The sequence below is a fragment of the Mesoplodon bidens genome (genome assembly GCF_964165515.1).
Source record: "Mesoplodon bidens genome assembly, chromosome: 2".
Lineage (NCBI taxonomy): Eukaryota > Metazoa > Chordata > Mammalia > Artiodactyla > Ziphiidae > Mesoplodon > Mesoplodon bidens.
Window position 1 is genome coordinate 144,111,434 of NC_138177.1, and position 23,128 is coordinate 144,134,561.

Here is a 23,128-nt window from a genome sequence, read left to right on the forward strand (position 1 = left end):
AATGTTGCAAATGTTTTATTAAAAATGTATTTGTGCTGAAGATTTCTTAAAGTATTTCTCCTATGTGTTGAAATACATTCCTATTATTTATTATGTCCTTTGATGAGATACAAGGAGTTAAACTTAATGTTTATGATATTGCTTTAGTTCTTCCTGTAATTTTGTTTCTAGAAGTAATTGGTAAGGGAAGTAGGACCACTCTATGGTAAAGATCAAGAAAAGCAATATTAGCATGGACATGTTAAGAGACTCAGAAGCTGGTAATTCAGTTTTAACTTTACGTGATTTCAGTGTACACAAAGTTTCAAAAGAAAAAAGTCATTCAATATTATGTTGAAGGTTTTGTATTTCAACCTCTGTATTTCTTCGTGTAAATCTTCCCTTAATGTTGTCACCTTTTTGATCATCATAAAGTGTCATATTTAGTACATTTCCAGTACATTCTTCTAATGGAATGGTTGACAAGTATGAAAATATTTTCTCCATTACAGGCTCCCCGAGAAAAGGCATTGGAGGGCTCTTTTTCACTAGGGAATCATCAGAAAACCAGTCATCAGCTACTTCTATACTTTGGCTGTAATAAGAATCAGATGGTAACGTTGATAAGCTTAAGGTAGCACTGCTGGGATTTGTTGCCGAGGTAGTCTCTGAGGGGTCACAAATGACCTTTTTTGTTGCAAGGCAGAATTCATCTTTAGAATAACCTTTAATTGCTGTAAAAAAATTAGATTTACTATGAATATTACATATTCATGAGCCAAATCTTAATTATAAGGATAATGTTACTTTCTAAAATTCAAACTCTTCTTAGGGTTTTAATGAACAGGATGATGCAACAGTGAAAATGCTAAGTTGCTGTCATCATCCATACAATGTTAAGTATGTAATGGGGAATCAGCAATATTTTCATGATAATCAAGAGTACAAAAATCTATTCTAAATAAAATCAACCTGTTTTAACAGGAGACGATTCTAAACAGGCTAGAAAGCTCAGTTCTGGAATGTCCCTTAAAATCAGAGATGGCAGACAGTTTCTTAACTATTTATAGCTAAATATTATCTTATTTAAAAAATAAATTTTAAAATGCCTCCTTAAGCAGGTAGATTACAACATGTTTGATCCACAGTGGGAAGGGCCTATGGGTTGGCTTTATACCAATTAAAGTAACAACTAACATTCATATAGTGCCTTACAATTTACAAAGCAGTTCAATATACTTCCAGATCTCATTTATCCTCTCATTTATTCTTCAAGGTAGTTATTAGCCCTACTTCACAAAAGATATGACTGAGACTGAGACTTAAAGGAATGTCACCAAAATCAGATACAAAATGGACTTCAATCTAGATTTGTGTTACTTTAAGTCCCATGCTTCTCCCACTACATTAGTTATGCTGCACAGTTGTAAATAAAAAATGTTAAGTTTTAGAAAAGATCACATTTACACAATATCCTAAAATATCCTTTATAATATTTTACATGTTAATTTTTGATATGAATATATAACATTAATTGTTAAAGCTGTTTTAAATACCTTATTACATTTTATATTCAGCACTTCTAAAATTATGTAGGAGGGTAATGATTTGAGGTACTAAGTCAATATCTAAAGGGTTACAAAACACTCATGTCTTTTAACTCTCCATCATTACTATATGGCATTGACTGTGATACCTTTATATAAAGAAGGGACAAAAATTAAAATTTCACATTTTAATTTAAGACAAGACATTATAAATTTTGTTTTCTAAAAAATATATGCCCATTCATATATTAATAAATGTTTCCCTTGAATTTTTATGATTTCTAAAAATATTTAGATATTTAGGATATATTTAGGATAGCCTCTTGATTCTTTAAAATGTGAATTGCTGGAAGTTGATTACAATTTATTCTAATAAATTGTTGAGGGAAAGTACCTTTTATATGTGCTGTTTCCTTTTTTCTTTGCTCCTCCTACATAAAAAAAAACGTTATTTGTTTTAAAAAATAAGTTTTTAAACAATTTGATATATATTTATATGATAATAATATATTTTAACATCATAATAAATTTTTGATAGAATCATATTTTCCACAATATGAATTTATTTTACCAAACTATATAGACAGGAAAGAAAAAGTGTTGAGGTATCATCTGAAAAGAATGTGAATTGGTTCAAGAAGGCAGTCTCCAGGATAGGGAATGAAGGGTGAAATAGAGTTCAACAGGATTATTTCTCTCCATTCTCACTAACTTAGAGTCACTTGGTTAAAACTAGAGAGGGCTAAAAAGTAATTACAATTCCTAGACTTGCTCATTCTATTAACTAATAACAACAAAAAAGTGAATTCTGGCAGAAGGCTTTTATAAAAATGCGACTATTCTTTTGAAGCAAGTAAAACATTTGATCAAACAATACATTCCAGATGTGTTCTGGGAAGTGTGGTGGTGTAGTCGTTCTCAAGCAGGGCATCAGAATCACCTGATGTGTTTATTAAAATGCTGATTCTTGGACATAATATCAGACCCTACTAAAACAGATTTTCTGGCAGTAGGGTTTAGGAGTATGCAGTGTAACACACTCCTCAAGCGGTTCTGATTCAGTTTTTCCTTAGACCACTAGATAAACAATGAGCTAGTGCATAGGGTGTTTGGTATGCGGTGGGTGAAGACAGAGAGATAACACTGTCTCTTGTGTTATAGGGGAACAGTGTGGGTATTCTATGCTGATTTTCATTGTCTTGTTCACCGAAAAAGGCTTGCTTAGGATATACATATATATAGGGTATACATTTATATGAGATATACATATATATAGGATAACACATAAGTACTTTTTCTTTTACAAGTTACTTTACTTTTTGATCATTTTCAACTTTTATTAATATAAATGCCAGTATAGGCTCCTGACTTACCTTGCCTGGATTTAGGACCAATTCAATTTGTGACTCCTGTACAAATTATATTAGAACATTGCTTCTCACACTTTCATGTGCCTATGTATCACCTGGGGGAGCTTGTTAAAATGCATATTCTAACTCAGTAGGTTTGGGGTGGGGTCTGAGATTTTGCATTTCTAAAAGGCTCCCAGGTAATGCTGATATTGTTGGTCTGGGAACCACAGAGTAAGGTCCTAGACTGATTAAAATTCTACCCAAAGTAAGGGAATGACAAAATGGGCATTCTTATATATTGCTATATATAAATAGGTATACTTTTTCTGGAGGGCAACTTAACAAATCCATTTCTAGAAATTTATTATGCCAGGTAAATAATTTTGGATTTGTATAAATATTCAGTTACCAGAATGTTCCTCACAACACTGTTTAGCATTTTTAAAACCTACAATTTAAAATTCTAAAAGTAAGGAAATCTTTAAATATGTTAGGATATGTGGATATTAATACAATGAGTATTCTTTCAAAATGATACTATAGTATCAGAAGTAAGTAAAGACTCAAAAAATGATGGGGACATATAAAAAAGACAGAGGAATAATCTTAAACAAGTGGCTCACTGGTTAAATTTAGGAAAATTTGAGCATCAAAATAATGATAGTAATGGATTATAATCTGCTGAATAAAATAGAAATCCATGAGTCTATACTAATAATAAATAAATAAAATAAGGAAGAGGGTAGGGCTTCTTTCTCACAGTAGAAAGCCAAGTGACAAATATGGATGGGAGTGGCAGAATTAGAAAATCATCATATTGTTACAGTTTTGTAAAGATTATCTCAAGTAATAATAATTTATATAGCTAATAAGTAGAGTTTGATGAAGAGGAGGATAGTTACATGTTTTCAAAGTGTCACCACACAGCTTGTTTATTAACTGTAAGGGTAAAAACAGAAATAATTCAGTGAAGAAAGAACAGACATCATCTTGATTATGTGATCAACTAAAATCACCAGTGAAGAGCAGATGTACACTGTATGCCTTCAGATGTGATAAACTGCAAGGAAAAGTCACACTGAGGAACAGTCTATGATCTATAAAATAACTGGCTTGTATTCTTCAAAAGTGTCAATATCATTGAAAGACAAAGAAAGGAAATTTTAAAATATTTTGAACTAAATAATTATGAAAACAAACATAAAATTTGTGGGATGTAACAAAAGAAGGCCTTAGAGGAAAATTTAAATATTAAATGTTTATATTATAAAAGAACAAAAGTCTAAGAATAATAAAGCATAAAACTCCAGGCAAGACTGATTCAGGAAAAGAGAAATATTATCAGGAATAAAAAGAGTACCATCACTAAAGATACTATAGATTTTAGAAGCATAATAAGAAGAAACTACTAAAAACTTTCTGCCAATAAACTAAACAATTTAGGTACAATGGACAAATTTACTGAAAAAAATTTCTAAACATACAAAATAGAAATATTTTGTATGTTCCACATCTGTTAAAGGAGTTAAATTCATAGTCAAAAATTTTTTCGGGCTTCCCTGGTGGCGCAGTGGTTGAGAGTCCACCTGCCGATGCAGGGGACACGGGTTCGTGCCCCGGTCCGGGAAGATCCCACATGCCGCGGAATGGCTGGGCCCGTGAGCCATGGCTGCTGAGCCTGGGCGTCTGGAGCCTGTACTCCGCAACGGGAGAGGCCACAACAGTGAGAGGCCCGCATACCGCAAAAAAAAAAAAAAAAAAAAAAAAAAATTTCTCTTGAAGAAAATTCCAGACCTTGATGACTTCATTGGTGAATTCTAGAAAAAAGTTTCAGAAAGCAAAATAGCCCATTCTACACAAAAATTTTTCAGAAAGTAGAGGAGCAGGAACCATTTCCCTATTGCTTTGTGACGAGAAAGAACTGTGATACTGAAATCTAACCAGATATTACAAAATAAGAAAATTATAAAATAATATCCCTCGTTAACATAGGTGCAAAAGTTATTTAAAATATATTAGTAAATCAAACCCAGTGGGGTTTATTCCAGGAATACAGGGTTGATTTAACATTTGAAATTCAATGTAATTCACATTAACAAAATAAAAGAGAAAACCCATGTGAACAATTTTAAAAGATGCAGGAAAAGCATTTGGCAATTATCAGCAACCCTTCATGGCAAAACAAACAGACAAACCTCTCAGGAAACTAGGAATAGAAGGGAATTTCCTCAATCTGACTATATGCATCTACAAAAATTCTATAGCTAATTTCCTATTTAATGATGAAAAGCTGAATGTATTCTAAGATCAGAATAGAAAAAGGATATCTGTTCTCAGTACTTCTGTTCATCATTATACTGGAGGTCCTATCCAATGCAGTAAGATGAGAAAATAAAATAAAAGCATAAACATTGGAAAAGAAATAAAACTGATGTTTTTCACAAATCTCATGCTTGTACATGAAAAAAACTTTTGTGGTCCTCAAAAAAACTACTAGAAGTAATAAATAAATTTATTTATAAAGGTCATAGAACACAGGTCAACTGTAGTAAAGATGGCAATTCATTACAAACTAATGTATAAACTAAATGTAACTCTTGGGACTTCCCTGGCATTCCAGCGGTTAAGACTGCACGCTTCCACTGCAGAGGGCACGGGTTCGATCCCTGGTCGGGAAACTAAGACCCCCATGTGGTGTGGGGTATGCTGCGTGGTGCAGCCAAAAAAGAAGGAAAAAAAAGGTAATTTTCATCATGATCTCAACAAGATTTTTTCCAGCTAAAGTTCACGTTAAAACGTATATGGACACGCAAAAGAATAAGAAAACCTAAAACAATGTTGAAAAAGAAGAATGAAATTGGAGAAATCATACTGCTCAATTTTATAATTTACTATACAGCTAGAGTGTGATATTGGTAGAGATAGACACACAGGTCAATAAACCAGATAGAGAATGCAGAAACAGACTAACACATATATGCCCAACAGATTTTTCACAAAAGTTGCAAAAACAATTCAATGGAAGAGGATAGCCTTTTCAATAAATAGTGCTGGAATAATATGACATCAATAGCTCCCCCAAATGAACTTTGATTTAAACCTCACACTTTATACAAAAATTAACTAAAAATGGATCAGAGATAGAAATATAAAATGTAAAACGATAATAGCCAAAAAAATCTTGAAAAAGAAGAACAAAGTTGGAGAACTTACTGATATCAAAACTTACTACAAAGCTATAGCAATGAAGACAGTGTGGTATTTGTATAAGGATAGATATATAGATCAATGGAATAGAACTGAGATTCCAGAAATAAATGCTCATATTTACAATCAGTTGATTTTTGACACAAGTGCTAAGACAATTTCATAGGAAAAGAATACTCTTTTCAACAAATGGTGTTGGGACAACTAGGTTTATACATGCAAATAAGTGAAGTTGGACCCATACCTCATACTATATACAAAAAACTAACTCAAAATGGATCAAACACTTAAATACCAGAGCTAAAACTATTAAATTCTTAGAAGAAAACAGAGGTGTAAATCTTTATGACCTCAATTAAGGAATGATTATAGATATGACACCAAAGACACAAGCAACAAAAGAAAAAAATAGGTAAACTGGACTCAAGAAAATTAAAAACATTGGTTCTTCAAACAACACCATAAGAAGAAAAGACAACCCATGAAATGGGAGGAAATTTTTACAAATCATATATCTGATATAGGATATGTATCTAGAATATATAAAGAATACTTAAAACTCAACAACAAAAAGACAAATAGCCCAAATAAAAAAAATGGACAAAGCTTTGAATAGATATTTCTCTAAAGAAGATATACAAATATCCAATAAGCACATGAAAGTATTTTCAACGTCATTAGGCTTTAAGGAAATGCATATCAAAACCATGACAAGATACCATTTGATGCCCACTAGGATAACTATAATAAAAAAAGACAGGTTAAAAACAAGGGTTAGGGCTTCCCTGGTGGCGCAGTGGTTGAGAGTCCGCCTGCCGATGCAGGGCATACGGGTTCGTGCCCCGGTCCGGGAAGATCCCACATGCCGCGGATAGGCTAGGCCCGTGAGCCATGGCTGCTGAGCCTGCGCGTCCAGAGCCTGTGCTCCGCAACAGGAGAGGCCACAACAGTGAGAAGCCCGCGTACCGCAAAAAAAAAAAAAAAAAAAAAAAAAAAAACAAGGGTTAACAAGGGTGCCACAAAATATAATCTTCATATACTGCCTGTGGGGATATAAAATGGTGCAGGCACTTTGGAAAACAGTCTGGCAATTCTTCAAAGATTAAACATAGAGTTACCATATGACACAGCATTTCCATTCCTTGGTATATACCCAAGAGAAATGAAAACATATACCTGCACAAAAACTTGTATACAAATATACATAGTAACATTATTCATAATAGTCAAGAAGTGGAAACAACTCAAATGTCCTTCAACTGATAAATGGATAAACAAAATGTGATATATCCACACACAATGGAAAATTATTCATCCATGAAAAAGAATAAAATATTGATATATGCAATAACACAGATGGCCCTTGAAAACATTATGCTAAATGAAAAGGCAGATACAAGAGACCTTATATTGTATATTTCTATTTATAAGAAATTCCAGAATAGGCAAATCTATAGGTACAGAAAGTATAGATTAGTGGTTGTCTAGGCCTAGGAGGGTTGGAGGAAAATGGAGGGGCAGTGATTACTAAACATACAGGGTTTCTTTTTGAGGTGATAAAGGTGTCCTAAACTTATTGTGAAGATGGTTCTATAACTCTGTGAATATCTATCTAAAAACTACTGAATTAGACACTTTAAAAAGGCAAATTGTATGGTATGTGAACTATATCTCAATAAAGCTATTAAATATAAAACAAAGCAACCTAAAACTAAGAAACTTTTGGAAGAGAACTTAGAAACAAATCCTTGTGACCTAGGGTTAGACTAAGAGTTATTGGACATGACACTTAAAGTATGATTCAAAAAGGAAAAATATACAACTCAACAACAAGGAAGCAAACAACCCAATGAAAAACGGGCAGAAGGCCTAAACAGAAATTTCTCCAAAGAAGAAATACAGATGGCTAATAGGAACATGAAAGATGCTCAACAGTGCTAATATTAGAGAAATGCAAATCATTTACAATGAGGTACCACCTCTCACCAGTCAGAATGACCATCATTTAAAAGTCTACAAATAACAAATGCTGGAGAGGGTATGGAGAAAAGGGAACCTTCCTACACTGTTGGTGGGAATGTAAGTCGGTACAGCCAATATGGAGAACAGTATGGAGGTTCCTCAGAAAACTAAAAATAGAATTACCATATGATCCAGCAATCCCACTCCTGGGCATGTATCTGGGCAAAACTATGATTCAAAAAAATACATGTACCCCTATGTTCATAGCAGTACTATTCACAATAGCCAAGACATGGAAACAACCTAAATGTCCATTGACAGATGAATAGATAAAGAAAATGTGGTATATATATATACACAATGGAATACTAGTCAGCCATAAAAAAGAACAAAATATAAAGCCATTTGCAGCAACATGGATGCAACTAGAGATTATCATACTAAGTGAAGTAGTCAGAAAGAGAAAGACAAATACCATATGATATCACTTATATGTGGAATGTAAAATATGACACAAATGAACCTATCTATGAAACAGAAACAGAATCACAGACATAGAGAACAGACTAGTGGTTACCAAGGGGGAGGGGATTGGGGGAGGGGTGGAGTGAGAGGTTGAGGTTAGCAGATGTAAGCTTTCATATGTAGAATGGATTAACAACAAGGTCCTACTGTACAGCACAGAGAAGTATATTCAATATGTTATGGTAAACTGTAACGGAAAAGAATATATAAAAAAAGAATGTCTATATATGTATAAATGAATCACTTTGCTGTACAGCAGATTAATACAACATTGTAAATCAACCATCTTCAATAAAAACAAAACAAAACAAAAAGGTAAAATGGATAAATTGGACTTTACCAAAATTAAAACTTATGCTGTTTTTCATTTTGAGAGGATGAAAACACAAGTCATCAAATGGGAGAAAATATTTGTAAATCACATATCTGACAAAAAGACTTGTATCCAGAATATACTCTCTAAATTAAATAGAAAGATAATCCAAGTAGAAAATGCACAAGAGACTTGAAGAGACTCTTCACCAAAGAAGATATATGGATGGCAAAAAATTAAAAATATGAAAAGCTGTTCAACATCACTACCCGTTAAAGAAATGCAAATTAAAATCACTAAACACATTTAAATGGCTAAAGTTTAAAATGCTGCTAAGTACCTACCCAGTGATAAAGAGGATGCAAAAACATGATTCTCTTATACGTTACTGGTGGATATGTAATATGGTACAATCTGGAAATCAATCTGGAAATTTCTTTAAAAATTAAACATATTTACCACATGATCCAGAAACTGCATTCCTGGACATTTATTTTAGAGAAAGTAAAACTAATGTTTTCCAAAAAGCCTATACACAAACGATCATGGCATCCTTATTTTGTAATAGCTCCTAAATGGAAACAACCCAAATATTCCTCAATGGATAAATGGTTAAACAAACTGTGATATCTCCACACAATGTTACACTACTCAGTAATAAAAAAGGAAAAAACTATTGATACATGCAGTGATATGGAGGGATCTTAAGGGCATTATGCTAAGTGAAAAAAAGCCAAGCTCAAAAGGCCATATGCTATAAGATTCCATTTATATAACATTCTAGAAATGAAGAAATTATAGCAATGGAGAACAGATCAGTGGTTGCCAGAGGTTAGGGAAAGGGAGTGGGGGAGTGACTATAAAGGGTAGTATGAGGGAGTTCCTTTATGGTGATGGAACAATTCTTCTGTATGTTGATTGTCGTGGTGGTTATACAAACCTATACATATGATAAAATGTCATAGAATTATATATAAAAACAACAAAAAGTGAGTACATGCATAAACTGGTAATCTTTGAGTTAGGTCTGTAGCCTAAATTTCCTGGTTTTGATAATGTATACTCATAATAAAGTATACAGTATACTTTTCATAAAGTATACTTATATAACATGTCATTGGGGGAAGCGGGTGATAGGCATACAGGACATCTTTGTAATTTTTCTGCAACTTTTTCGTCTGTAATTCAGAATAAGATAAATCAATTGTATTTATATTTACTAACAACAAACAGTTGGGAAATAAAATTTTTAAATCAATACTATTTACCATAGCATAAAAATAACTATAAATAAAACTAAAACAAATGTGAAGGACTTCTATACTGAAAACCACAAACTAAAAAGAACACCTCAACAAATTAAATTAATAAATTTAAATTGAAGAAGTCAATAAAAGTAGAGTGGGACTTTCCTGGTGGCACAGTGGTTAAGAATCTGCCTGCCAATGCAGGGGACACGGGTTTGATCCCTTGTCCGGGAAGATCCCACATGCTGCAGAGCAACTAAGCCTGTGTGCCACAACTACTGAGCCTGCGCTCTACAGCCTGCGAGCTGCAACTACTGAGCCCACGTGCCACAACTACTGAAGCCCGCGTGCTCTAGAGCCCACGTGCCACAACTACTGAGCCCGCATACTGCAACTACTGAAGCCCACACGCCTAGAGCCCGTGCTCCGCAACGAGAAGCCACCGCAATGAGAAGCCCATGCACTGCAATGAAGCATAGTCCCCGCTCACTACAACTAAAGAAAGCCTGTGCGCAGCAACAAAGACCCAATGCAGCAAAAAAAAAAAAATCACTAGAAAAAAAAAGTAGAGGAATATTATCCTCATAGAAAAATCAATATTAATATATCCATTCTCCCTAAATTGATTTATAGATTCAATGGCAGTTCAATAAAAATTCAAGCAGGCCGTTTTGAAAAACTAAACAAGCTGCTTTCTAAATTATATGGAAAAACAAAGCACCTAGAATAGCCAAAATATTCTTTTTTTTTTTTTCTTTTTGCGGTATGCGGGCCTCTCACTGTTGCGGCCTCTCCCGTTGCGGAGCACAGGCTCCGGATGCGCAGGCCCAGCGGCCATGGCTCACGGGCCCAGCCGCTCCGCGGCATATGGGATCCTCCCAGACCGGGGCACGAACCCGTATCCCCTGCATCGGCAGGCGGACTCTCAACCACTGCGCCACCAGGGAGGCCCTAGCCAAAATATTCTTGAACAAAGAAGAATAAAGTTGATTCCATGACATAAAGCTACAATAATCAAGACAGTATAGTATTGTTTAAGGACAAATAGTTCACTGAAAAAAAAAATATAGAGTTCAGCAAATAAACCAACACATATACAATAGACTGATTTTCATTCAAAGTGACTAATTGGTTCAATGGGGAAAGAATGTCTTTTCAACAGAATTTTCTGGAACAACTGGATATCATCATAGAAAATGATGAAACTTTACTTCTACCTTATAGACCTAAACATAGAACTCAACACTATATAGCAAAGATAAAAGAAAATATAGAATATTTTTTCAAACTTAGATAAATATTTGTTAGGATACAAATTTCTTTTAAAAGAAAAAAATCATAGATTGTTCTTTATCAACATTAAAAATTTCTGCCTAACAACTGATACCATTATAAAAATGAACAGACAAGCCATGGTCTGGAAAAAAACATTCACAACATATATATCTTACAATAGACTAATTCCAAATTGTATTAAGAACTCCTACAAGTCATTAAGTTAAAAAACAAACAAAACAAAACCACTAAAAAAATTTTAAAAATAAGCAAAAACTTGAAAAGGCAGGTCACAAAAAAATATGCAACTGGCCAATGAACACATGAAAAGGTGCTCAACATCTTTCGTTATCAGAAAAATGTAAATTTAAAGCATACTGAAATGCCATTACACACCCATTAAAATGGCTAAAATGTAAAAAAACTAATAACACCAAATGTTGGCAAGGATGTGAAGCAAGTGGAACACTCATTTATTGTTGACAGGAGTGAAATAAGGTATAACCACTTTGGAAACTTGTTTGGCAGTTTCTTATAAGAATACACATATGTCTACCCAAGCCCCACCAATTCCACGGTCAGGTATTTTTCCAAGAAAAATAAAAATATATGTTTACTAAAAGTACATAAATATTTACAGCAGTCTTATTCATACTAGTCAAAAACTGGAAACAACACTAATGTCCATCAATAAGAGAATATATAAACATGTTATTGTATATTCATACAATGGAATACTACTTATTAATAGAAAGAACAAAGTTTTAGCACATACAGTAACATGGGTGAATCCCCAAAATATGTATTAAGTGAAAGCCATATGTAAAAGATATATATCATACAATTCCATTTGTATGAAATCTAGGAACAGATTAAAACTAAACTTTGTTGATATAAATCAGAAAGTGCTTACACGGGATGGTTAGAGGAATTGACTGGAAGGGGACATGAGGGAACTTTTTTAGATGATAAAAATATTCTGTATCTTGTTTTTGGTGTTGTTTAAATGTATATATCATTGTCAGGATTTACTGAGTGGAACATTTAAGGTCTTGCATTCTATTGTAGGCAATTATACATCAATAAAATATTTTAAAAATCATATCAATTTCACTTCAGTGTTATTCTTCCCCCAAATCCATAACCCCAGTATAATAATGAGAAAAACATCAGATAAATTCAAATTGAGGAATATTTTACAAAATATATGTCCAGTACTCCTCAAAACTGTAAAGCTCAGGTAAAACAAGGAGACAGATACAGTCACAGAGCAGAAGAAATTAGAGACAAATGCAATGTGGTATCCTGGATTAGGTCTTGAAAGAGCAAAAGTAAATTCATGTAAGAACTGGTGAATGCAAATAAAGTCTGAAGGTTGGTTAATAGTGATGTAACGATGTTGGTTTCTTAGTTTTGACAAATGTATCATGGTAAAATGATTTTTAACGTCAGGGAAAAATGGGTAAAGTACAAGATAATTCTATACTGTATTACCTTTGCAACTTTCCTGTAAATCAAAAACCATTCCAAAATACTTTACTTAAAAATCATATCATAGGGCTTCCCTGGTGACGCAGTGGTTGAGAGTCCACCTGCTGATGCGGGGGACACGGGTTCGTGCCCCGGTCCGGGAAGATCCCACATGCTGTGGAGCGGCTGGGCCCGTGAGCCATGGCCGCTGAGCCTGTGCGTCCAGAGCCTGTGCTCCGCAGCGGGAGAGGCCACAACAGTGAGAGGCCAGTGTACCGCAAAAACATCATATCATAAAAGCATAAACATATAAAATTTCCTGTAATAAAAGCTAGCATAGTGTAGAAGGAGGTTGGATTGGGAGTTTGGAATTAGCAGATGCAAACTGGTATATATAGAATGGATAAACAGGTCCTACTGTATAGCAGAGGGAACTATAATCAATATCCTGAGATAAACCATAATGGAAAAGAATATGAAAAAGAATATATATATATATATATATATATATGTATAACTGAGTCACTTTGCTATATAGCAGAAATTAACACAACACTGTAATTCAACTATACTTCAATAAAATATAAAATTTTTAAAAAGCTAGTATAAGTTGTACAAGGCTTTTATAAAGGTAATTGTAAAGCTTCATTGAAAGATATTAAAGATAACATATGTAAATACAGAGAAACAACATGTTCATGGATTAGAAAACTTAATATAGAGAATCAGCTTTTCCCAAATTGATCTAAAACTGCACTGCAGTTCCCCTCAAAATTCCAAAAGAATTTCAGTAAATGCTACTAGGCAGTTGGGCAAACATGGAAAAGAAGTGAAATTGGCTTGCTATTTACACCAAACACAGACATCAATTCTAGATTGATTAAAGATCTATGTAGTCAAAACTATAAAACTCTTAGATGGCAACATAGAAGAGTATCTTTATGACTTTGGAGTAGGGAAGGAAATAAATATTAAAGGAAAAGGCTGAGAAATTAGGTTACCTTAAAAATTAAAGAATGTTTTGTTCATCAAAACACACCATAAACCGGTGAAACAAAAACAGAAACAGATTCACAGACATAGAAAACAAACTTATGACTACCAAAGGGGAAAATTGGGGGTGGGGAGGGATAAATTAAGAGTATGGGGTTAACAGATGTACACCACTATATATAAAATAGATAGACAACAAGGATTTAATGAATAGCAGAGGGAACTATATTCAATATCTTCTAATAACCTATAATGGAAAAGAATCTGGAAAATAATACATATATTATATACATACATTATATATGTAAAAGCTGAATCACTTTGCTGTACACCTGAAACTAACACAATATTGTAAATCAACTATACTTCAATATTAAAAAATAGTGAAAATAAAAGCCACAAAATGAAGATATCAAAATGAACATAACTGACAAAGGATTAGGTATCCATGTTAATATAATCCATTTATATTAATATAAAACATTTAACGTTTTATAATAAAAAGACTAATAGAAAAAGAGGTAAAAGATTTGAACAGACATTTTAAATAAGAGAAAACCATAATGGCCAATGAACTCTAGAAAAGAAAATCACCTAATTTTTTAGCAGGAAAATATAAATTAAAACTAAAGTGAGATATTAAGAGAATGAGAAGACAAGCCACAGGCTGGGTAAAAGTGTTTGCAAAAGACATATATGATAAAAGACTGTTATTAAAAATATACAAAGAACTCTTAAAACTCAACAATAAGAAAACAAACAACACAATTAAAAAATAAGCAAAAGATCTGAACAGACACCTCACCTAAGAAGATATACAGATGGCAAGTAAACATATGAAAAGATTATCAGCATCATATATTATTAGGGAAAGGGAAAATTAAAACAACAAAAAACTACTATATGCCTATTTTAATGGCAAAAATCCAAAACACTGACATCACCAAGTGCTGGTGAGGATGTGGAGCAACAGGAACTCTCAGTCGTTGCTGGGGATGCAAAATGGTACAGCCATTTTGGCAGTTTGGCAACAGAACTAAACACCTCTTACCATTTGATCCAGCAGTCATGCTCTTGGTAGTTACCCAAATGAGTTGAAAATATATGTCCACACAAAAACCTGCACATGAATGTTTATAGCAGCTTTATTCATAATTGCCAAAACTTGAAAGCAACCAAGATGTCCTTCAGTAAGTGAATGGATAAATAAATTGAAGTAGATCCATACAAAGGAATATTATTCAGCACCAAAAAGAAATGTGCTATCAAGCCTTGAAAAGACAGAGAGAACTTTAAATGCATATTAATAAGAGAAAGAAGCTCCAAAAGGCTACATACTGTATGATTCCAACTATATGACATTCTGGAAAAGGCAAAACTATGGAAACAGCTAAACAATCACTGGTTGGAGGGAAGGATGAACAGGGATGGAACAAGATTTTTAGGGTAGTAAAACTATTGTGTCTGATACTATGATGGTGCATACATCTCTGTCTCTCTGTCTTTCCGTCTCTTTGTTCCTGTTTCTCTCTGTGTGTATGTGTGTGTGTGCCTGTCTGTCTGTCTGACTCTCTCTCTCTCTCTATAGATATGTCAAAACCCATAGAATGTAGGATTCAAGAGTGAATACTAATGTAAACAATGGACTTTAGGTGATGATGTGTCAGTGTAGGTTCATTAGTTGTAACAAATGTACCACTCTGGAGCACGATGTTGATAGTGGAGGAGGCTGCACTTGTATGGGGGCAAGGAGTATATGAGAACTCTATTTTTTTCTCAATTTTGTTGTGAACCTAAAACTGCTTGGAAAAATTAAGTCTATTAAGAAAAACTACAGTGAGATACTATTACACATCCATCAGATTGTTAAAAATTTAGGAGCTTAAAAACATCAGTATTTGTTGATATGGAGCAATCCTAGCAACTATGCATGCCTGAGGGGAATGTATATTGACAGAACTACTTTGGAAAATAATTTGAAGTTATCTAATAATATTAAACATGCACAAACCCCATGAGCCAGTGATTCTACTGTTAGGCACATTCCCTAGGGAAATTTCCTTCAAAAAAACCAACTGAAAACAATTCAAATGTCCATAACATAAAATTTGATATATTAATACAATGGAATATGATATAACAATAAAAAATGATGACCGATGGGTATATGCACCAACCTGGATGAGTCTCAGAAATGTAATAGAAAAAGGGAAGACTATATTAGACATGGAGTCCAAAACATATAAAATTTAATAATGCATTGATTAGCTATATCATAGTTTTAAATTTCTACTGGTGTCTCCCTTGTTTTACTTTCTCCATACAACTCTTTTGATGCCATATAACAGGAAGTTAATTATGTGTCTGCCTTTCCCACCTGTACTACACCAGCACTTTTAAGGTAGGGTTTGTATCTTACTATCCTCAATAGGTAGGGCCCAGAGCTCAGAATGTAATGAAGCCTTAATAAACCCTTATGAATTTCAATTAATATTTTGTAGTTAATTTCAATTAGTTGGTTTGGTTAGGTTATTTGGTTATCTGAGTATCCTCTTATCTCCAAATCTCTTTCTTCTGATAGGCTTGGCAATTTTTGCTTTGTTTTTTTTATGCCATTTATCTTCATCCCTGTAACAATTCCAATGTGGGGAATACAAGTTCTCAGGCTAGAGATACAGAGAAGCAACTGTAGAAGGAGACATTTTCATTTAGTCTTTCAGTTTCCTGTAATATAAACTCTAACTAGTTTGGGTAATTTAAATTTAGTTCCTTGTTAGTGTACCTCAAATTTAAAAATAATAGTGGATAATTTAAATAATTTAAAGACAACAATGCTAATGACATGGTGTCAAAAGAAATTATTTGAAAACATTGCTATAAAATATTACACATTACCTGTAATTGGAAATTTCCAGTATGAAAATTTTGAGAAATAAAAACACATGGAGAATGAGATTTAATCTTTGCCTTTGATGGTCTTTGTCTGCATCTCTCATCAATTGTTTTAAATTTGGAATCTTGAAATATTTCTCTGAAAAATATTTTATAGAGAATATTATTAAACATGAATTATAAAACAAAATTATTCTGTTTCCAACAGTTCTACAAAAACGTTTTAAAATCAGAATATATTATATATTTATTTTTAAAAGCACAAATCAACTTATATATTCCCTTTTCATATGTTACTGATTTCATTACACCTATTTTGTCCATAGAACATAAATTAAGCTACTTCTTCGCAGGGTTAATATTTCCAGTTTGAAGATTAACCATCAGTCTTTGATAACCTTCTCTCTGGTTGTGAGATAATTAATCGACTTTAATGTCAATTAGTCTTTTCATAGATTTGCTTTTAATGGCAAAGGAAATTAAATGAAATGGAACTCAGTGGCCAATTTTATATTTAATAATGTCTCTGGCAAAAGTGAGTAGAAGGAAACTGAATTGAAACTAATGACTTACAAGGGAAGAGTACCTGTGATCTTTATGCATGCAGCCACAAGTAATTTTGAGAGAGGGTTAGAAATAATGAAGCAGCAAGTAAACTGATCAAAGCGGATCAGACAGTTAAGTATAAAGGAATGTAGTTTCTAATAGTAATGCTAAACTTAACAATTTAAAAAATAATGCTGATTGCCTTTTCTTCTTTCCTAGAAAATTTCCAAATTAATTCAAGAAATCATATTATGTTACTTATTGCATTATTAACAATTAAAATTCATTCATTTATTGAATTCAATTGACTTAACAAATATTTACTGAGTACTTACTATGCGCCATGCATTATGCTGGATGTTGTATATACAGTGGCAGGGGAAAAAAAAGCACAGCCACTATACTCATGGAACTGTCATTGTTTAAGCTCTCATGGAGCTTAAATACTAGCAAGGAAGACAGGTATGAATAAAACAATCACAAGAAAATGAAAAATTACAACTGTGGAAAGTGTTATCAAGGAAAGCTACCTGCTACTCTGTGAGTTTATAAGAAAGGGAATTGACTTGGTTAGAGAGGTCAGGGAAGGCTTTTCTGAGGATGAGATGATTGAATTAGGCATCTGAAGAAATGGGAGTAGTTATTAGATAGAATGTAGTGGAGGAGGGGAGTTGTAGGAGTAAGAATATTCTAGTCAGAGAGAATATCAAGTGCAAAGACCTAGTGCCCAGGACCCCAGCAGGCTTGCTGGGGCCTGAGTGGTGGTGGGGGACACTAGTCCCATTCCCCCGATCTTCAGATCCCCTAGGGTCCCTCCCTGTTCACCTCTACTCTTCCCCCTTCTCTTGTTCCCACGTCCCCAGGACCCATGTGGATGGAGGGTCCTCAGAAGGTGGAGGACCAGACCTGGGACCCCAGCATGCTCCCCGGGGTCCAAGTGGGCAGGGGAAATGCTGGCCGCATTCCCCTCTGATCCTCCAAACCCCTGAGGGTCTCTCCCTGTCCCTGTTAACCCCCTTGCTGTGAATGGGTCTCTCCAGGCATGGGAACCCCTTCCTTCTCCCAGCCACCCCTCAGGGGTGCCAGTACCATCTCACCTCCACTTCTCTTCCTCCCTCGCTCCCCCCATCGTCCTACCTAGTCACTTGGGGGTTCCTCCCATCCCCTTGAGTGTCAAGGCCACCCACCAGCGTATGGTAGGTGCCCTAGTTGTGAGGAGATGCAAACTCCATGTCCTCCTACTCCACCATCTTGACTCCATGCCCCCCAGTTGTATGATTTTATATACCCTCTATACATTGATAACCTAAATCTTCAGGCCTGATTTCTCCCCTGAAGTTCACACATGTATATCTGACTGTCTAACATTTTTACTTGGATGTTTCGTAGGCTTTCAAACTTACATCCAAAATACAACTCCTAGTTTACCACCACTCCCTCAACTTGTTTCCCTCCCAATCACCTCCTCATCTCAATAAATGGCATGATTAACTAGTCAGTTGCTCATGATAAAAATGTGGGTATTAGCATTAACTCTGCCATTTCACTTATCTTTCCTTACCTCATCCAATCCATCAATAAGACCTGCTAAGTTTACCTGCAAAACTACCCCAATTCCAGCCCCTTCCCTTCATCTCCTCTACTTCCATATTAGTCTAAGACACAATCATCCTTAACATGGACTGTGCAGTAGCATCCTAACTTGCCTCTCCGCTTTTACTCTTGTTCCATTAACATACAGGATTCATAAAGACATAAGAAAATTCTTTTAAAAATATGAATCAGAACTCTCATACATTGCTGACGGGAATGTACATACATCTTGGAAAACTGTTTAGCAGTTTCTTATAAAGCTAATCATACTATCCACCAATTCCACTCTTACCCAAGGGGAGTGAAAGCACATGTACAAAAAGATTAGAATGTTCACAGCAGCCTTATTTCCTAAGGACTAAATGTTGGAAATGACCTAAATGTCCATTAACAGAAAAATGGATAAACAAACTGAGGTAAATTCATACAATGTAATACTGCTCATTAATCAAAAGAATGAACAGATAAATGCAACAGCATAAATGAATCTCAAAAATATTACATTAAGTGAAAAAAGCAGACATAAAAAGTCCATTTATATGAAGTTCAAGAATAGGTAAAATTAATCTATGGTGATAAAAATCAGAATAATGACTGCCTCTGGGTAGGAGGTGGGGAGAAATTGCTGGAAAGCAGGATGAGGGATCCTTACAGGATGATAGAAAATGTCTATATCTTGACTGGGGTTGTGATTACATGGGAATATATTTGTTGAAATTCAACATCATATATTTAAAATCTGTATCTCAAATTTTTAAGTGTTATTAAAATGTAAATCATCTATAGGTGGCATGGTAGTCTTTAAAATGGGGATAATATTACTGCAACTTCATGGGGCAGTTATGAGGTCTAAATGAGATAACTACATATAAAGCACTTAGAACAGCGTGCAGTAAACACTTGATTTTAGCTATTATTATGATGATAATGTCATTCCCTTGCTTAAAACCTTCTGATGGCAGAAATAATAAAATCTAAACTCCATGTTTTAGCCTACAAATTCCTGTGTGATTTGACCCTTATCTCCCTCTTTAATCACATCATTATTTCCCTCTCACTTCAGTCTACTCACACTGACTTTCTGTTTACTGAACAATACCAAGATCATTCCTACTTGGAGTTTCTGTACTTGCTATCCCATTAGCTTAGAAAAAAGCTCTTCCACAGGGCTGTCACATGTCTGGCTTCTTTTTTTTAACTTAAGTCTCAGATTAAATACTACCCACTTGAAGAGACATTCCCTGACCACTTTATTTGTTAATTATCTGTCTCCTCCCAGTGGCACTGCAAGTCTGTGAAAGAATGAATTAGTGAATAATTTCTGGTTTTCTGACTTGTGCAAGTGGATAGTATGTATTCATTTGCTGAAATAGGGAATACTGGAAGAGTGTGTGGGAAGATCGTATTACAATTTAAATATTTTAACATGAGCCAAAGCAAATACTGAACCAATTAAATAATAAAAAAACACCAAATTTTAGGGTTGAAAGGAACTGAGGTATCAAGTATCTTTTCCATCTCTGGTAAAAGACTACATTTAGACCATACCAGAGATTCTGTCAGCTCTCTTCTTAAATATCTCCTAAAGAGAGTCTTTTTCTCTCAGTAATGTTTTTAACCTCTAAGTTAGTAGTCAAAATTTTAAAAGTTTTCTAGCCTTCTATTATAATTCAAACCCATGTCTTCTACGGAATAAAATAGATCTCGTTATTCCTTAAAATTTTAATGCATGAAGATTGCTATTATACTGCTCGGACTATTATACTACTAGGACTTCTCTTTTCAGGCTACTCTAAACATGTAAAGTTTTCTCTCCCCAATCAAATTACAGAATGAATATCATTATAGTTTTTTAAATTTAATACCATTTGAGAAAATCTTTCACTGAATTTTTAAAAGAAAAAAAGTCAAATGTTCTAATAAATCTTACCTTCGTTTGCAAATCAGGAACCACAAAGCTGATGCCAAAGCCAAGAAACCAATTCCCAAAGTAACAGCACCAGCAGCCAGAAAATAGGTTAAGTGGCTTAAAAAACCTATACAAATAAATTATAAAAGATTATTTCAGGCATATACCTTCATTCTCTATGTAAAATTAAATGACATAATAGCTTAACACATAATGTAGTGTTAATAACACATAATGTGTGTTAATACACATTAACACCCATAAAAACACACATAATGTGCATTAATAACACATAATAACCCATAATGTAGTGTTTAAGACATTAATGAGGAGGTTGGGAGACCTGAATTCTGGTCCTTTGTAATTCTAATAAATTTCAAGACCCTGAGTTTGAGAATTACTCGGGGCCTCATCCTCATTAGGGCCCAGGGCACATTTCTTTGACCCTATCAAAATTTGAGACCTAGGTTTTGCTTGTTTTTATACAGCTGTCACCTCTTTGCTTCTTATCTAGCTGTCTCCCTTTCCAGTCCAGCTGTGAATTTTATGCTACTTTTCCAGTATCATTCTTTGCAGTCCTTCAACATAAGAGGATTTCCATTTTAAGATTTTTATTATCAGTCACTACAAGGAGGTAGATGAGGGTACTAAAGAACAAATATGAGGAATTTTTAAAGATCTTAGAAATCTTTAAACATTTTATCTCTACTTTTTCTCAGGAACAGTAAAAGATCATAGCCAAAAGCTAAATAAAAACAATGTAAATAATGATACATCACAGGTTTATAACTGGAAAAGCCTACAGGAATTATATGGTATAACTCCTTCATTTTCCAGGTGATAAAACTGAGGCCCAGGTGAAAGCAGTAAGTGAAGTAAGGTCATGCAGCAAATTAAGGGCAATCCTCTGTTTTTTTCTATTATCGTATCCCTGCTACCAAACATCTTAATACTGGTATGTATTAAAAAGAATTAAGAATAAAGAAAGCATGAGATATTTATAGTTAGGTTGGTCAAGTATTCATTAAGATTCTGAAATCTGCTACCTAAGCATAAAGCAAGCTGTAGAAAGCTTTCACAGAAGGCTGTATAGAATTTGAAGGGCCTTAAGACAACTTAGGAGTATATTATTTGGGGGAAAAGGGGTTTAAAGTATAAAACTAATAGAAGATCTTTATGTGTGAACATATTATAAGTTCCACTAAGGGTATGACATGATAAAGACTTTGTTGTTCCCATACTTTTGTTGTTTTCTAAGTAATTTCCAACTTTCTAGATGGTGCCTCTCAAATCTTAGTTTTCTTTGGGTTCAGAAATATCTACATTTGGAAATTAATTAATGGTACAAAAAAGTAACATAAGGCTATTTATCAAAGTGATACAATATGAAAAAACACCTCCAATTTTCATTTTTATATATGAAACAATATTGATATTTTGGACCAGATAATTTGTTGTGAGGGACTGTCCTGTGCATTGTGCCAAAGATATCTCCAGGCATTACCAAATGCATTCTGAGGGGCAGAACTGTCCTCAGTTGAGGATCACAGGCATAGTGGTATAAGGAAATATCAGATAGTATTAAATGATAAAAGCAAGATAGATAAAACACATATTTTTTAAAAATTTAAAGATATAGTTGTACTCAAATATAAGATAAATATTTCTATGGACAAAAGAAGAAAAACAACACACAGAAATAAGTAGGAGCTAAAACTACAAGCATGCTAGGCACCGAGATCTGGAAGCAGGAATTAACTAGAAGAAGCAGAGAATATCAGTGAGAGAATTCCCAGACCAAGCCATCCTCTGGCGTGGTGAATGACCAACTCAAAAAAGAACCAAGGAGGAATCCTGGAAATTATAAATTTAAAAATTTTAAGATGGAGTACATGCTTCTTTAAATACAAAGAATTAATGAAATGAAAGATAATACTGAGAGATTCACTCAATTACATAAAAAAGTGAAAAATATGATAAATTATGAGACTTGGAAAAGATTAAGAGCATATAGCATAAAACTAATAGGGGTCCCAAAAGAGAATAGAGAAGTAGCAGAGAAGCAATATTAAGAGATACAGCCTAAAAATGTTTTTTCTTTTCCTTTTCAAAAATTAATTAATTTATTTTTGGCTGCGTTGGGTCTTCGTTGCTGCATGCGGGCTTTCTCTAGTTGCGGTGAGTGGGGGCTACTCTTTGTTGCGGTGCGTGGGCTTCTCATTGCGGTGGCTTCTCTTGTTGCGAAGCATGGGTCCTAGGCACACAGGCTTCAGTAGTTGTGGCACGCAGGCTCAGTAGTTGTGGCTCGTGGGCTCTAG

At 34.1% G+C, this 23,128-nt stretch overlaps 1 protein-coding gene across 1 annotated transcript in view; it reads right to left on the reverse strand.

Annotated features, from left to right (window-relative positions):
- Positions 1-237: 237 nt before the first annotated feature.
- The window catches only part of LOC308611786 (uncharacterized protein C1orf185 homolog), a gene marked incomplete at its 5' end in the record, with an annotated part of 28,596 nt that continues 5,705 nt past the window's right edge, over positions 238-23,128 (reverse strand). Inside the window, 4 exons of the mRNA XM_081223819.1 lie at positions 238-713; positions 1,921-1,957; positions 16,766-16,901; positions 20,832-20,937. Of these exons, the coding sequence (XP_081079945.1) occupies positions 319-713; positions 1,921-1,957; positions 16,766-16,901; positions 20,832-20,937 (674 nt within the window). The 3' untranslated portion in view covers positions 238-318. The remainder of the gene's footprint in view (positions 714-1,920; positions 1,958-16,765; positions 16,902-20,831; positions 20,938-23,128) is intronic.